The sequence below is a fragment of the Amblyomma maculatum genome, chromosome 1, assembly GCF_055883805.1.
Source record: "Amblyomma maculatum isolate TAMU_Amacu chromosome 1, ASM5588380v1, whole genome shotgun sequence".
NCBI classification, from domain to species: domain Eukaryota; kingdom Metazoa; phylum Arthropoda; class Arachnida; order Ixodida; family Ixodidae; genus Amblyomma; species Amblyomma maculatum.
Genome location: NC_139344.1, coordinates 452117571 through 452133403, shown reverse-complemented (window position 1 = coordinate 452133403; position 15833 = coordinate 452117571). Strand labels below are relative to the sequence as shown.

The 15833-nt window shown below is 47.1% G+C and overlaps 1 protein-coding gene across 1 annotated transcript in view; it reads right to left on the bottom strand.

Annotated features, from left to right (window-relative positions):
* LOC146209663 (multidrug resistance protein mrp-7-like) overlaps positions 1–15833 on the bottom strand; it is an 85203-nt gene that overhangs the window by 35806 nt on the left and 33564 nt on the right. The window contains exon 10 of the mRNA XM_084580830.1: positions 12453–12785. Within this exon, the coding sequence (XP_084436956.1) occupies positions 12453–12785 (333 nt within the window). The remainder of the gene's footprint in view (positions 1–12452; positions 12786–15833) is intronic.

The following is a 15833-nucleotide window of genomic DNA, read 5'->3' as shown; positions in this document are numbered from 1 at the left end:
ACTAGCCTAGTGAATCTCTTCGCTTCAAAAATCACGAGTGGTATTTGGCGCGTCATATGAGTTGCCGGGATGTAGCAAGTGGTTCTTTATTATTACATTAAAATAAAATAAAAATAATAAAGGAAGGAAAAGATTTTTGCTGTCCCGGTATCTGCTACCGAAATAAGCTGAAGCACCTGAACTGGGGCGGCGGAAATAAAGGGGTATTAAGGAGGCAGGTAGGAGAAATCAAATAGGTGAGCGACAGGGAGAAATGGCAGTTTAGGTGAAAAGGTAAATGAGTATAATACAATATTGTACGTTCCACACAGTATGAGTTTGTTTGAGGCCAGCCCGCGATTGACTTAACACGCTGGAGCACTCGGCACTGTGGGCGAGCCTCCACAATGTGCATTACGTAAATAAGTAAAAATAAACACTCCAGCCGCACACGTGCTGTGTCTCTGTCACTAAGAGGTGAAACACACGCGCACGGTGCATTGCACTTGACGGCCGGAGTGGGGCGTCCGGTCATTATCGTCAGAGATAGCACGCGCGGAGCGTTCGGTCACGGCGCGCGCTACCTGGCGAGGTGAAACAGACGGGCCTCCACACCCGTCTGCTCGAAAAACGCGCACAGGCTCACATGGGTGAGATATGGTATATTTGGGTTAGTTGCCGGGATAGACATTGTATATTTTGCAAGCGGAGTGTGCAGCTGCCAAAGTCGGCAGCTGTCGGTTGGGCAGGGGATTAAGCCCGCGACCCTTGAATGCACAATCACTTGTGACCTCCAGGCAAATTGTATAGCCTAGGCTGAATTCTTATTTTTCAAGTTCTCTAGCAACAAAATAAAGACCCACTATTGAGTTACACCGGATAGCCGAAAAGAAAAAAAAAACAGAAAAAAGGCAAATTTTGCGCCGTGGCAGCAGTAGATTGGCTGGTAAACCGAAATAGAAGCTTTCGTTTTCTAAAATAGAGCGCGTAACTCTGGAAAACCGTTCTCAAACCACAAAGAGTCAGGCTAACCAAAGTCCTCGACAAGCTGGAGACTAAATTAGGTGCCTAGAAGAAAATGCACGCCCAGCAACCAAGCAAAGAATTCTGCGAGCGGCGATAAGGGCGCTTGACAGTTCTAAAGCTGCGAAAACAAAACGCAATTCAAAGAAATGATACACAGCAGTGTCCTGTTCATAAATACAGCCCAAGAGCTACACTGACATGCTAATTTAGGCCCTAAACTTGAATAGCATGTTCGGTAAACTTTGAACTCAATTCGGCTCTGAGACTGCTGTTGTCGCGAGCCGTGCACAAAGGCGGTCAACTTCAGAAGTGACGGTGGCAATGGGTGGAGGTAAGATGAGGCGCTGGAGAGCAGTCACAGGGGTGGCCAACATCGCCGCTTGTGTAGACGTGTTGACGGCGGCGACGTTGAGACGTGGTGCGACCACCTGCAGCACTTTGTCAGCTAGCGCAGCCAACGATGTCAAGTCCATGGTTGCGGCAGTGACAGGCCTTTTGCACGTTGAATGGGATGTGATGTAGAAAAAGGTCGCGCAACAAAGCATTATCCATGGTTTGCGCGCTGATTTGGATGAACTGCGTCACTATTGAGGAACACAGTCTGCAACCAAACTTATTTCACTTGCTGAGCTACAAACCTTGGCTACTCGTAGAAACATTGCTAGGCTCAAGTTCCTTTATCAACTTTATAACAATAAACTCAATTTGGATTCCGGCTTGTACTTGCGGCCGCCCGGGAGACTGTCATCTCGCACTAATCATTCCTTTGCAGTGATGTCGTATGTGCCAAGAGTTGATGTATTTAAATTTTCGTTTCTGCCTAAAAGAATCATTGAATGGAACAACCTTGACCGAAGCGTATTTGAAAAAACTTGTTCTTTAGAAACTTTTGAGAAAGAGTTGGAAATTTGTTGTGCCGCCTAAGTGTACAATGCCCACCCTGTAACAGCCCGGAAGGGCTAACAGTACTTGCAAATAAATAAATAAATAAATAAATAAATAAATAAATAAAAACTGCGTCATCCACCGCAATAACTGACTAGGCCTTTGGTCGCCGAGCTCCTCCGCTGAGGTTTTCTGCTGAATTCTGGTCCTCTCCGATGCAGCTGCTCTTTGCAGTAGGGAAGCCTTGAGCTTATTTAAGGATTTGCCGGGGGACTGGTGCTGAACGAGGTGAGAACGTCTGCCACCACAGCTTTTACTGGCAGTGCACTCAGCACGTGATAGAACTTCTGCTTCTGAGATGTGACTGCCGATTTGGAATTGTTATTCCACTTGTACGAACCACACAGCCGGGTTACTTCCCATAACGATGGGAGGCGAACAGCTACAGCGGAGACAGCTCCGCTGGGAACGTCTGGCGTTGTCTGGCTGGTGCTAGGAGTCAGTGCCTGATTCTTGTCCATGAAAGCTGCATGGATTTGCGTCCAATCGTCGTTAGAGTGGGGAAAGATGGGCAACCTACGTTACTTAGGTGCGTAAAAGCCGGGCCACCAATTGTGGGCGCCGTGCGATTCCTGAGACGGGACGAGACAACGGAGACGTCGTGCGTACACTTCTGTTTGTTGTCCCAGTGACTCGGTGTGAGCGAAGCGGCTGAGAGGGGGGGGGGGTTGCCACGCCGCCACTGCGAGGGGCAGAGATAGAAGGAAAGACGCGCGAGCGCGAGCGCTGCTGTTGGCCCCGCTGCGCATGGCCACGGTCATGGGATAGTTCAGCCACACACAGCTCAAATGGCGGAGCCGAACTTCGAGATGGAACCGCGCCGCTACAAACTTTTTACAAGTGCAGAACCGCTAGGAAAGCTACCGTTTCTAAACTTTTTCGCCAAATGCTTCTTTCAAGGTGATCCCTAAAGGAAATTTTTGTGGGAAACAATATAAGATACTTTTTATATTTCTAATTACATAGAAAAAGATTGCCCAATATGTGCAATGCAATGACATCAGAAAAAATGAAGCTCATTTTTAAAGCACACAGATTGATACAAGAACGTAATAAAGAAATCGCAATTTGCCTTATCCTGCACAATCACCTATCTAGAAGATATCTAGACACAAACTTTTTGTATATTTTCCTGATTTCTGAAATGATAGTTTTCCTAAGCAGACAAACTTAATTTCTCATTATGATAGCTCCAACTTGGTTTCCTTTTATAAAAATGTAATTAGACTTAGAATATAGTCTAATGAAAGGAAGATGAGCCATCTCTGAATATGTTATCGAAATTGGTCGAACAGTCCAAAATTTTAACCTTTAGCCCCGTATCTCTATATATGGAATGCTATAGAGTATTCGCGGTGAACTATGCTTCTCCAACGACCTCTGGCGCTGCGTGGCTATACACAAACACAATACACACACAAGAGAATTAAGCCCAGTAGTTCACACATATGATGCGCTCGCTACCAACTGCCTGTTTCTATGGTACGAAGAAAAAGAATGCATCACAAAAAACTTAGGGTTACGATAAGAAGAAGTAAACAAACGATTCAGAAAAAAATCTTAGTAATATTGTAACCCTACGTTTTTTGTGATGCATTCTTGTTCTTCGTACCAAAAACAGACAATGGTAGCGAGCGCATCATCTGTGTGAACGTCTTGGTTTATTTCTCTTGTGTGTGTATTGTGCTTGTGTATAAAAAAGCAGCAACAGAGGTTGTCGGAGTCGTATAGCCAAATAGCCTGCTCGCAAGTACTACTGAACTATGCTTGCTCAGAGAAGAGGCTCGCTCGTCGAAACATGATCACGGCACTGGCTGGTGTCACGAAAGCAGCTGCTTCATCGCAACCAATTACTGACAACAGATTGACTGATAGTTCAAGGATGAATACACACTATGCTCGAACTGACCATGTATGAGCATGTCTCTCAAATTCTTTACCTCAGCATTTTGCAAACTATAACACTCAGACGCTCAATTTCCCATTACCGAGTGTTATTGTCCGTCAATTATCTCTTTGAAAAATACAGTATGGTTTTCCAGTTTTGGTAGTTTTTCTCTTCCTGTGAAACAGCTCCACTAAAGCTCGACAGTGATGATGTCCATAATTAAGCGGTACAAGTTTCGCCGTTAAGGGTATGACGCCATAGCGTTTCACACAGCGGAACATCTTGATGTTTTAAAGTTTTGACTTTTTGTTCTTCATATTTTTGTAGGTCAGTGCTTATCATCTGCAAACATTGGCTTTTCACTCTGAACCATTCGACACCTTTGAACCCCCTGCTCCTTTTCGTTTCGTTTTTGCACTCTTATAATTTTTCAATTACTATTATTTCATTACCTCAGCTTCGCCTATCAAACACAATGAGTCATCAATCACTACAACAACATGGTATCATGAAAGGATTTTTTAAAGTGCAACTGATTATCTTCGACACATGTTTCCGACTACAACGCCGGCGGTTTTTCGGCCGATCGAGCTATATAAGCTATTGCTTGAAATATATCAATTAATGGACGATATATATTCAAATTATTCAAATACCCCAATATATATACCGGGTGTCTCCGCTAACTCGAACCAAGGGTTAAAAAATAGTATATTTAAGGTATGCCGGAGAAACCAGTTGCATACTACTTCCTGCTGCCTTGCGCACAACAGGCAATTTTTGTTTTGAAATTTCTTATTTGGCAAATTATGTTAATTTTTCAAATTTAATAAACATTGCATTTAGACGAAAAATGCGAATGGAAAAGTTGGAGGGTGCCTTCAGAAACGCCCATTCCAGTAATTGCGATAACGAAAGCATCACGTATATTTTTTTTTTCGGGCTCAGAAGAACACTCGTGAAATACAAATAAAAAAAAAATCGTGACTAGCCCATTCGCGCGCCACGATCGTGGTGCTGTCAATCGTGGTGTGAGTGAAAGAAATCAGCGACGGCCGTGTCTCCCCGGCCCCGTTAAAGCGGCAGGAAGATATACCTGCGATGCCTTCTTTGCCGTATCAGCCAGCCGGCCCACATGACGGTTCAAGTAGCAGCGAGCGCGGCGGGCCGATATTCTGGCAAGGCCTTGCATCATCTTTTCTCCCATCAGCAAACGTCACGACAAGCGGATGAGCGATAAAGGATCGCGTACAGGCTTGGATAAAGGGGTATACGACGACGATATCATGTGACTCGACTCATATTCGCCAGGCGGATGGCGACGTGACGTAGGCTGTTGGGGTGCGCAGGCCTTGTCAAGATCTCGGTGGCGACGGGCGAGCTCGAGCTCGCTCCAACCATCGCCAACATTTCAGCCTGCCGCTGCAACGGGTGCATAGGGTAACGGCCCCAGCTGATTTCGTTCGCTCAAACCACGACTGAAAGCACCACAATCGAGGCGCTCACATCCGCTAGTAACGTGGTATTATTTGTATTTCGCGGGATTTCCAAGGTCAATGTACAACTGGTCGCGCAACTTGGAAGAAAACGCGTGCAGCTGCCTACTGCCAGCGGCATCAACTCGATGATAGGGCTCCTGCGAACTGTGAGGCAAATTACTAGCGCACAGAAAATAAGATCTGCCAGAACTCCAAAGAATTAAAAAGTAAACATAATATTCGCGCTCAGGAATGAATGCAGTTTTTGTTTCTTCCGTAAGAAAAAACGTCTCACATTTTAAATAATTTTTTAACTTGTTTCTAACGGCCTCTCTCGGCCACTTATTATCCGCTGCGTAGTTCCCAACGCTCAGATATGGCTCAGACCAAAGCTTTTTTCATCCGCGGAATGGGTGCTTCATCGGCCCCGGTTCAACGTTCATCGTTGCGTGCTGCGTAGACTGTGGGTTATCTGTAACAAACAGTCAGTATTTCATTCTGCTGGTTGTGGTAGAGCTTTACAGCAAGGCGAAGACTGTCTGTGCTCGATGAGAAACTGAGTGCCGCTGCATGTGCGCATTTCCGGACGATGGGACAATGCTGCGTCACAGCTCGGCGGCTCGGCTCGGCCTCCCAGGCACGTCGCAAAAGTGGTGGCTTGTTTTACGGATACACGTCTGCATGAGCGGCGTATCGCTGCATGTTTTATTTGAGCGGTGAAGGTGATATTTTATTGCCCCCAAGACGCGTGTCGCATTGCTCAGTCTTCCGTTCCGCTCCCTTTGCTGCATGTTTTGCTTACTGCGTCGTATTACCGCACCAACATTCGCTGAACGTGTTTTAGCTGTTATTACAGTGATGTTCCTATTGTCAATGGGATCTTTCTCATGAACATGTTAAATGCTTAAGTTGTAAATTTGTAACCTCACATTGACTCCTTTCATTGGCAAATGAAGTGCGAGTAAACTATGAGAATCATGAACAGGGCGAGATTTATTGGAGCGAAGCTATATCGTAGATATTTTCACTTTTCAGACGCATTAACTTCTAAATACTAGCAATCCCAATTTGAATTGCTTACCTAAGCTCTTACAGGTTGGCGTTCTAGCGCTATCGTTAGTTATTCCGTTTGTTTTTGTTGTTCTTTGACGCTGATATGTACTTTGTTAGCAAGATCTTTTACCCTTTTATAATCTCACCGCGTCTCGTTTGGAGACCTACGCTCAGGTCATTTTGTTGTCACGAGGATTTCATGACGACCGTGACGAATGAGCGGTGGTCGCTTTCCTACACTTAAAGATTTCATTGTGGTGAAGCGTCTATGTAAGTAATCGTGAATTAATAAAGCCTGACTTTCTATGCAGCACAGCTTCACTCATTTATGCCCTTAGTGAAATGCCTCAAGCCATGTGATTCTATCCATGTGCTTGCCGAATTCACTTGAAGGCCCTTGTTCACAAACGTGCCCGAAGAAATAAGCCCCAGAATTCGTTTACATGACGCGCGACGAAAGACTAGGCTAACGACGACGGAGGCAGAACGATGCTATGATAAGGTGGTTAAAGATGCCGTAACATTTCTGTTAACATAAAACTTGACAGTAGAAATCCATGTCAAGCAAAGTTGGCTGAACAGTTACGGTGTCCATTTTTCTGCCTTATCCGAGCATCGTTCTGCCTCCGTCGTTGTTGGCCTTGTTTTTCGTTCATAAGTAAAACGACAATCAAATTCCCCGCCAAAAGTACGTTACTGTGACGTCACAAGCAACGTCACGTGTTTGTTGTGCCTCACAGTTCGCAGGGGGCGCTGGGAAACTAAAGCCTCGCTCAGAGTCGACACGCAGGCTTCTATGGGAGTTACGCTACCATTTGTTCTTCTACCATAGGATTTCTTTTGAGCCTGGAAAGAAAAATACAGGTGATCTTTCTGTACCGCAATTATTGGAAGGGGAGTTTCTAAAGGGGCTCTACAAATTTACAATTCACATTTTTGGTCTAAATTCAATATTTAATAAATCAGAAACATTAATTATAATTAGCCTAGTTAAGCAATTGCAAAACCAAAATTGCCTGTGGTGCGCAAGGCGGCTGGACATTGTATGCAACTGTTTTCCCCGGCTCCCCGGCATACCTTAAATATATTTTAAATATATTATCTTTTAACCCTTGGTTCAAATTAGCTGGGACACCGGTGTGTGTATATATATATATATATATATATATATATATATATATATATATATATATATATGTGTGTGTGTGTGTGTGTTATTGTTCCTTGGCAGCCGCTTTGCGTTGGAGGTGAAAAGCAAGGCGCCCGTGTGTGCTGTGCGATGTCAGTGCACGTTAAAGAACACCAGGGGGTCGAAATTTCCGGAGTCCTCCACTACGGCGTCTCTGGTAGCCTGAGTTGCTTTGGAACGTTAAACCTCATAAACCAAACCATTATTGTTTCTATGTTCCCCACATTCATCACACATTACGCCAAAACACTTGAAAGGATGGTACCTTCTGAAAGAAAATAAAAACATGAAATTCGTATATTATAAGTCAGGGACACTGTCAAGAAAAATCTTAATATCTGGAAAAATTAGTGTGGAGGAATAAAACGCGGCACGTTTTGCGGCTCACTCCCCCAGCGGTCTCAACGGAGGTAGTTTAAAATAGATACTTTCTTACGTTTTCGGTAGGCAGTTCCGTATATTCCAGCACACGCTTCAAAGCAACGTTTCCCTGAACACTCCAGAATATGACTATAAAAATTCCGGTCAAGGCAAAAGGTACCTGCAAGAAAATCGCATCGTGCGTTAGTGCTCGGCACAGGTTCTTCAATGTTGAAGTGAAAATTTTACATGGGCGGTAAAAACCAATAAATGGAAATTCTCGCATGGCGAAACCTTTCTCCGCATTTACTTGTGCGTAATTTTATCGCATATCAGAAGGAGGACGAAAGCAACAATATAAGCTGCCCTGACCAAGAGGGGGTTGCGAGAAACGTAGATAAAGGAATACTTAATCCTCTCATAGCCTGAGTCGCTTTGGGACGTTAAACCCCACACACCATCCAACCAACCTTAATTCCTGCCGCAGCAATATAAGGCGGAATACAGGCGCCTGCCACATAACGTATAAAACAAGTTATTTATGCGATCAAAGTGAAAACAACCTTATAAATTGAGCGATTTGGGCCACTCTGACTTGCGAAACTTTGCGGCTGAAGGAACCACATCATTAATCACAAGAAACCTCTTGAGAATTCATGCAACGAAAGATCGCAAGCGCTATCCCCGCCGCGGTGGTGCAGTGGTAAGACGCCCGACTACTGTACCGGACTACACGGGTTTGATCCCGACCACGGCGGCTGCGTTTCGATGGAGGCGAAACGAAGTGACGTCCGTGAGCTGTGTGATGTCAGCGCATGTTAAAGGCCCCAGATGGTCGAAATTACTCCATAGCCCGTCACTACGGCTCCTCTTTCTCTCTTTATACTTTCACTCCCACCTTGCTCCCTTTCCTTACAGCACGGTTCAGAAGTCCACAGTGTTGTGCCGGTGGGGTTATCACACAGCAGCCCACCGTCAACAGGGTTGTGCCAAGGAGTTGGCTGCGTAGCGCTCGTCACCCGTTTCGTGAATGAGGGCTGTCAGCTCCCTGGGCGGTAGCGATGAATCCGATTCGGCGCTGGTGAGATGAAGAAAAGGCTTTATACACTATTTACAGGCATTTATAGACAACGAGGTCGGCTCTAGGGCCGAAAGATTATATAGCCATACGCGACTGTTCTTGCGCAGCGACGGCCGGAGAGATTCCACCGCGTCCGCTCTGTCACGGGGCGAACTGCTCCCGATGGACGCTAGTGACGAACTTCCACTCGGAGTCTCGAACGGAAGAAGAGTCTCCGTAACTGAGAAGCCGTTCACGCTCAAATGGTCCAATCCGACGTTAGCACTTTCGCAGAGCCAATGGGAGAGCTTGCTGCGCTCTCGCTTCAAATATGCCGCGGGGCGAGCAGGGGTCTACGTCAGGGCCACGGCGCCGTGCTGTCTGGACGCTCAGCTCATGTTGAAACACGTCGCTTCTTTCCCTTTGGCATGGCTCGCCTCCAGTGCATTAATGTACTGCAGAGAAGTATCCGGATTTTCTGAAGGAGGCGTTCGCCGAAGAAGTTTGGCTTCCGGCTGAATTTCTGGGCGGCTTTGGCCGGGCACAACAGCAGAAACATGTGTGACCGATAATGCGCCTTTCCCTTCCTGTGAACCAATTCTTATTATTTATTAGCCCCGTATTATTTGAAAAGAAACGTCTTTAATTATTGTAAACAATATAGATTCATGGCTACGTGCAAAATTAAGTAAACAGAATTTTTAAGTTTAGTTTCTTCAAATCTAGCAAATAGACCTGAATGTAGGCCTACCTTAGTAATAGGCCTCGCTGCACACTAACGCAATTTTTCTACCTAATCGTGACCCAGGTCACTAGGTACCTACCATAGCTCACATCGAAGACGTCAAGACCGCGGCGGCTGCATTTCGATGCTGGTTGGTTGGTTGGTTGGTTTGTGGGGTTTAACGTCCCAAAGCAACTCAGGCTATGAGAGACGCCGTAGTGGAGGACTCCAGAAATTTCGATCACCTGGGGTTCTTTAACGTGCGCTGACATCGCACAACTCACGGACGCCTTGCTGTGCGATGTCAGCAAACACCTCCCCCAGTTGGGCGATGCAGGCGAAACGAAGAAACGTCTGTGTGATGTGCGATGCCCCTGACTGCCCACATTGCGGTGAGCGGGCAACGCTCTATCACATGGTTTGGGCGTGCCTGGTTACCCCTTCTTTAAGCCCACTCCCCCACCCCTGCACGGAAGATCGGGAGGCCGCCATGCAGAAACCCTGCCCGGAGCGCCAGCAATGGCTGGCTCGCCGCGCTGTTACTGCAGCCATGGCCAACGGGACCCTGGACTTAGGGTCCCCCCGCTGACTAAATGAATACAGATGTTTTGTCCTCCTCCTCCGCGCACGTTAAAGATCCCCAGGTGGTCGAAATTATTCCGTAGCCCTCCACTATGGCTTCCCTTTCCCACTTTCCACTTTCACTCCCATCTTCCTCCCTTCCCTTACGGCGCGGTTCAGATGTCCACAGAAACAAGTGACAGATATTGCGCCTTTCACTTCCTGTGATCGCTTTATAGGAAGGGAAAGGCGCGGTACCTGTCTTACTTATTTTCTGTGGACACCTTAACCGCGCCTTAAGGGAAGGGAGGAAGGTGGGAGTGAAAGTGGAAAGAGAGAAAGAAAGAGGTGGCGATGGTCTGCACGGCCGGGTCCTCCGAACGCAGCAGGGTCTCCCAGTCTCCCAGGTCTTCAGTTTCTCTAGGCACCGCGGGGGATGGTCCGCCGGGCAGAGGGAGCGGATTTGGAGGGAAGAGGCAAAGGGTTCTGGGCAAAGGGTACAAGCAGGAATGCGGAATGAGGGATGATAGTGGGAAAGAGTAAGGGGTGAAGGGGTGCGTGTTTGCAGTCTGCGCCATAGTGTTGTGTGTTTATTGTCTAGGAAGAGGTGGGGTGGGGGGCTTTTTAGGCCTACGTCAGCTCGCTGAACAAGTGCATGCGTTCCTTCGTAAATCCCGGATTAGAAGACACCTGAGCTCGGTTTAAAGAACCTCGAGCTAAAAGGTTGGCAGCCTCTTTTCCGGGATTACCGGAGGCATGATTCCTTTCTCTCAACGATAGGGTCCTTTGAGCAGCGTCACCTGGGCGAGAGATAGCGGAACCAGTGACAAAAAAGAAGTTGCGGGACCCTACCGTTGAGGAGACGGAATTACGCGGTGGGGCGGGGATGCATCGGGCGAGTCCAGTATGCTAAAACCAGAGACATCGACTCGGCCTCGTGGAAAATTTAGAATAGCTGTTTTTGAATCTGAAAAAATTGTGGCGGGCTTCCGTGCGGGCTATGACTAATGCAACAAATAGCAGCTTCCTCTACAGCTTCTGGAGAGGTGTCTGGAGGGAGAGGTAATATAATGAGAGGGAATGAGGAGGAATCCACCACGGCTGCGGTCGCTTCATCACCCGTGCATGCAGCGTCCACCAATGCGGCGTCCGACTCGTCGCCATAATGCCAGTGGAGCGCCTTTGCGCGGGCTCTGTGGCGTTGATCATAGTAGGATGGATGCATATTTTTCGGGAGTGGCTTGATAGGTAGTCCTTGGTGTATGTGTCGAAGGATGGAGAGAAAGGTTGAGTCCTTAGCCGGTATCCTGATTCCAAGGGAGTCTAGAATGTGACGTCGAGTGGATGTTTGCGTGAGTCTGATGTATTGGGTCTGTCGGCGGGCCTCCACAAGCTCCCCAATCGTGTTGTGTAGATCCAGGCCTAGCCCTCTGTCTGTGGGTGTGTTGTGGGGAAGGTGAACACCCAAAGCATGTTCGGACTGTTGTAGGTAAAGAATAATATAAAGCACACGACTGAGGACGAAGGCATAGATGAGGTGACAAAGGTCGCGCTCCTTCATGCCCCTATGGTGGCCCGAAACTCTGCGGATGAAGCGCGATATTGCGTGTGTAACCTGCCCGAGTTTTGTTAAGGTGGTGGTGTTGTTACCATTGCTCTGGATGTGTGGGCCCAATACGCGTAGGGTTTCAACCTCCGGTACTGGGCTCCCATTCAGTTCAATAGTAATAGGGGAGTGGGGGGAATGGTGGTTCTTGGGGCGGATGAGCAGAAGTTCGGACTTATCTGGCGAGCAGAACAGTCCCATGCTCCTTGTGGAATTTTAGGAGACGCCAAGCCCGAACACACATACTTAATCGTCCGAAACGGATACAACAATGGCAACTAATAAAATTCGGTGCGGAGTTTAGAAGGCAGCGTAGGCTGTGACTGGCCCGGGCATCCCTGGACAGGTTTATTTCTTACGCAAAAACATTTCAAATACGGTGCTGTACAAGAGCAATATTTATTGAAACGTATTTAATATGCACGGCCTCCTCTTAGTGTCATTTTGTACTAAAGGGCGCTACATTTCGTTTTTATTATATTTAACTCACCGTTATTCTGTACCAGTAGTGTGCCTCCCAGAGCAACTGAGGCTCCACAACCTCGACACCCTGATAAAGTGCATAAATCGTTACTACACGTACCGTGAGCGACGAGAGCAGGGACAAGCCAACGCTAGCCGTGGACGCCGGATCGCCGTGCGATGGAGTCACGACGATGACCACGGTCAGAAGGATGACGAGCATGCCACAGAAGGCAATCAGGAGGCGGCTGAAGGAATAGCACAACACGAACAAATAGAATCCTCGATGGTAGGTGTTCAAAAGTCGCCGGAACAGGGCGCAGAAGCTTTCCACGACGCCGTAGCTACGGATCAAGGCCACACATCCGAGAGTTTCGCTCAAATGTTGTAGCAGCCGTGAAAGCCTCGTGCTTTCGTACAGACGCCCAAGAACTGCAGCATGCACACAGTAGCTCTGCACAAAAAAAAAAAAAAAGAAAACAAAAAAACGAGGCAAGATGGGCTGAATAGGCTGGCAGACATGTTAGAAGGCTCGCTGGGGGGGCTCAGGGGTTGAGGCACTCGGCTACTGATCCGGAGTAACCGGTTTCGAAGCCGTGTTTCCATAGAGGCGAAACGCAAACGCGTGCGAGCGTTGTTCAATGTCAGGGCACGTTACAAGGCCCCTGAATGCTACGTGAGGTAGTAGTATAATGCACGTAATCATGAGTTCAGGGAAGAGAGAGGAGCATCATTTTCGATCGCCAATACCTTCAGTGCTAATAAAGGTAGCTTAAATATTTTTCCGTTGCAATACCGATGGATGGGATAGCTATAGCACGTGCGCCACTCATTTTCGTAGTTTTTCATGGGCCTCAACGATCCTTTGGTGGTCAAAAGTATTCTGGAGCCTTCCTCTAGAGCACCTCTTTTTTTGACTCTCCTCTTTCCATCCCGCCTTTCTTTCTTCCTTTACAGGGCAGTCCCGGTGTCCACGGAGAAACCCGACCTCGGCGGCTGCGTTTCGATGGAGACGAAACGCAGAAGCGTCGTGTGCTGTGCGATGTCAGCGCACGTTAAAGATCCCCAGGTAGTCGAAATTACTCCATAGCCCTCCACTATGGCTCCTCCTTCCCTTTTTCCACTTTCACTCCCACCTTCCTCCCTTCCCTTACGGAGCGGTTGAGGTGTCCACATAAAACAAGTGAGACAGTTACAGCGCTTTTCCCTTCCTATAAAACCAATCAATCAATCAATCAGTCAGCCCACGGAGACACGTGTGACCCATACTGTGCTTTTCATTTTGTGTACGCTAATATGCAGTTCCGTATGTTACCTCGATACAAGAATATCACATTTATTTCTTCTAAGTAGTAGTTTCGCTAATGCAAGAAAAAATATTTCTATCTTTTGAGAAGAGCATAAATGCATGACAATATTTTTTCTGTCTTGCCTAAGCAATAAATTACGAGTTCATGTTACTATAGCACAGTTCAAGAGCGTCTTCATATCTTCGGAACTTTACCATCACTTGGTTAACTAACCCCTCTTGTAGCTGCTTGATAATATTCTACATCTCATGTAGAATATTATCAATCATAAGGTCATCCCAGTCCTTATGATCCGCAGCGACGTACATAGCCAACATGGGGGTGAGCGTCCTATTAGTTCGTTCTACCACACCGTTCGTTTGGGGATGATATGGAGTGGAGTGGCGAAACTGCAGGCTCTAAGGCGAAGTTCTTCGACAATGTCCGCCGTGAATTAGCGTCCACGGTCACTAATGACGACTGCAGGGGGGCCGTGCCGAAACATAACGAATAGAAGTAAGAAATTGTACACTTCAGATGCAGTAGCGGGTGGTATCGCGGCTGTCTCACAATAGCGGGTTAAATAATCCACGCACACAAGAATTCATCGGGTTCCTTAGAGGACCGTGGGAAAGGTTCAAGAAGGTCAATGCCAACTTGCTCAAACGGGGCTGTTGGAGGTGTGACTGGACGCAGTTTTTCATGTGGACTTGAAGTCGACAGGTCAAAGCGCTGGCATAGCACACAGCTGGCTACATATCGCGCGATCGTTGAACGCATCTTCGGCCAGTAAAATCGCTGCTGCGTGCGGTGGAGTGTTCGAGCCACTCCCAGGGGACCAGACGTGGCGTCATCATGCAGCATTTCTAGAACTGTGATGCGTAGGCTTTCCAGAACGACAAGAAGCATGCGTGCTCGCCGAGAGGCGAAATTCTTCTTGTAAAGCACTCCTTCGCGAGTGCTAAATGGGCTCTTCATATGACCGTTGGCGGAATCACGCAGAGTGGGTAATATGTGGCCTTTGCGTTGCTCGCTTTGTAAAACTCGGAGATCAGGAAAGGTTTGTGAAATTGGAGCTAAATATTCATCGAAGTTGTCTGCGTCGTCATCCGTCGTCATCCGTTGTTTGAAGAGGCAAACCGGAAAGAGAATCAGCATCTGAGTGTTTTTGGCCGCTTTTATGCACCACAGTAAAATTAAACTCTTGTAGGCGTAAAGCCCATCGAGCGAGCCGCCCACAGGGGTCACGAAGACTAACGAGCCAGCAAATGGAATGGTGGTCGGTCACGATGGTGAAAGCATTTCCGTACAGATAGGAACGAAAGCGCTGTACAGCGAAAACAATGGCGACACATTCTTGCTCCGTAACCGTGTAATTTCTTACGCGTTTACTCAGCGAGCGGCTGGCATACATTATCACGTACTGATAGCGTTCATGGCTTTGTATAAGTACAGCGCCGATACCAATACCGCTTGCGCCAGTGTGTACTTCAATTGGAGCTGATGGGCAGAAGTGGCGCAGGATGGAGCCCGAGGTCAAAAGAAACATCAGATGACGGAAAGTTGAGTCATAATCGCTGGTCCAATTGAATGATGCATTTTTATGCACTAGACACGAGAGTGGGTAAGCGATGTCTGCAAACCACGGTAGAAAGCCTCGAAAGTACGAGCATAGCTCCAAAAACTGAGCAGCTCTTTACTGATTTGGGCACGGCAAAACTGTTGGCAGCTTTAATTTTTTTTTGGATCTGGCCGAACACCTCTTTATCAACTAAGTGACCGAGGACAGTTGTTTCAGGATCACCAAAATGACATTTCTCTGCATTCAATATACAAGACCAGCTCGTTCCATGCAATCACGTACGATATCCAGACGGCTGTTGTGCTCACTAAATGTCTTGCCAAAAATTACAACGCCGTCCAAATAACATAAACAAATATGCCACTTAAATCCACGGAGAATTGTATTCATGAACCGGTGGAATGTGGCAGGCGCATTACATAATACAAAAGGCATAACGTTAAATTCATAAAGTCCGTTTGGTGTTACGAATGCCGTTTTTTCTTCATCTGCAATGAAGCATGGGGATTTGCCAGTAACCAGATCTGAAGTCAATAGAAGGAAAGTATGAAGCTGAGTGCAGACAGTCAATTGCGTCATCTATACGTGGAAGCGGGTGGACATCTTTCTTGGTTACTGCGTTTAAGCGGCT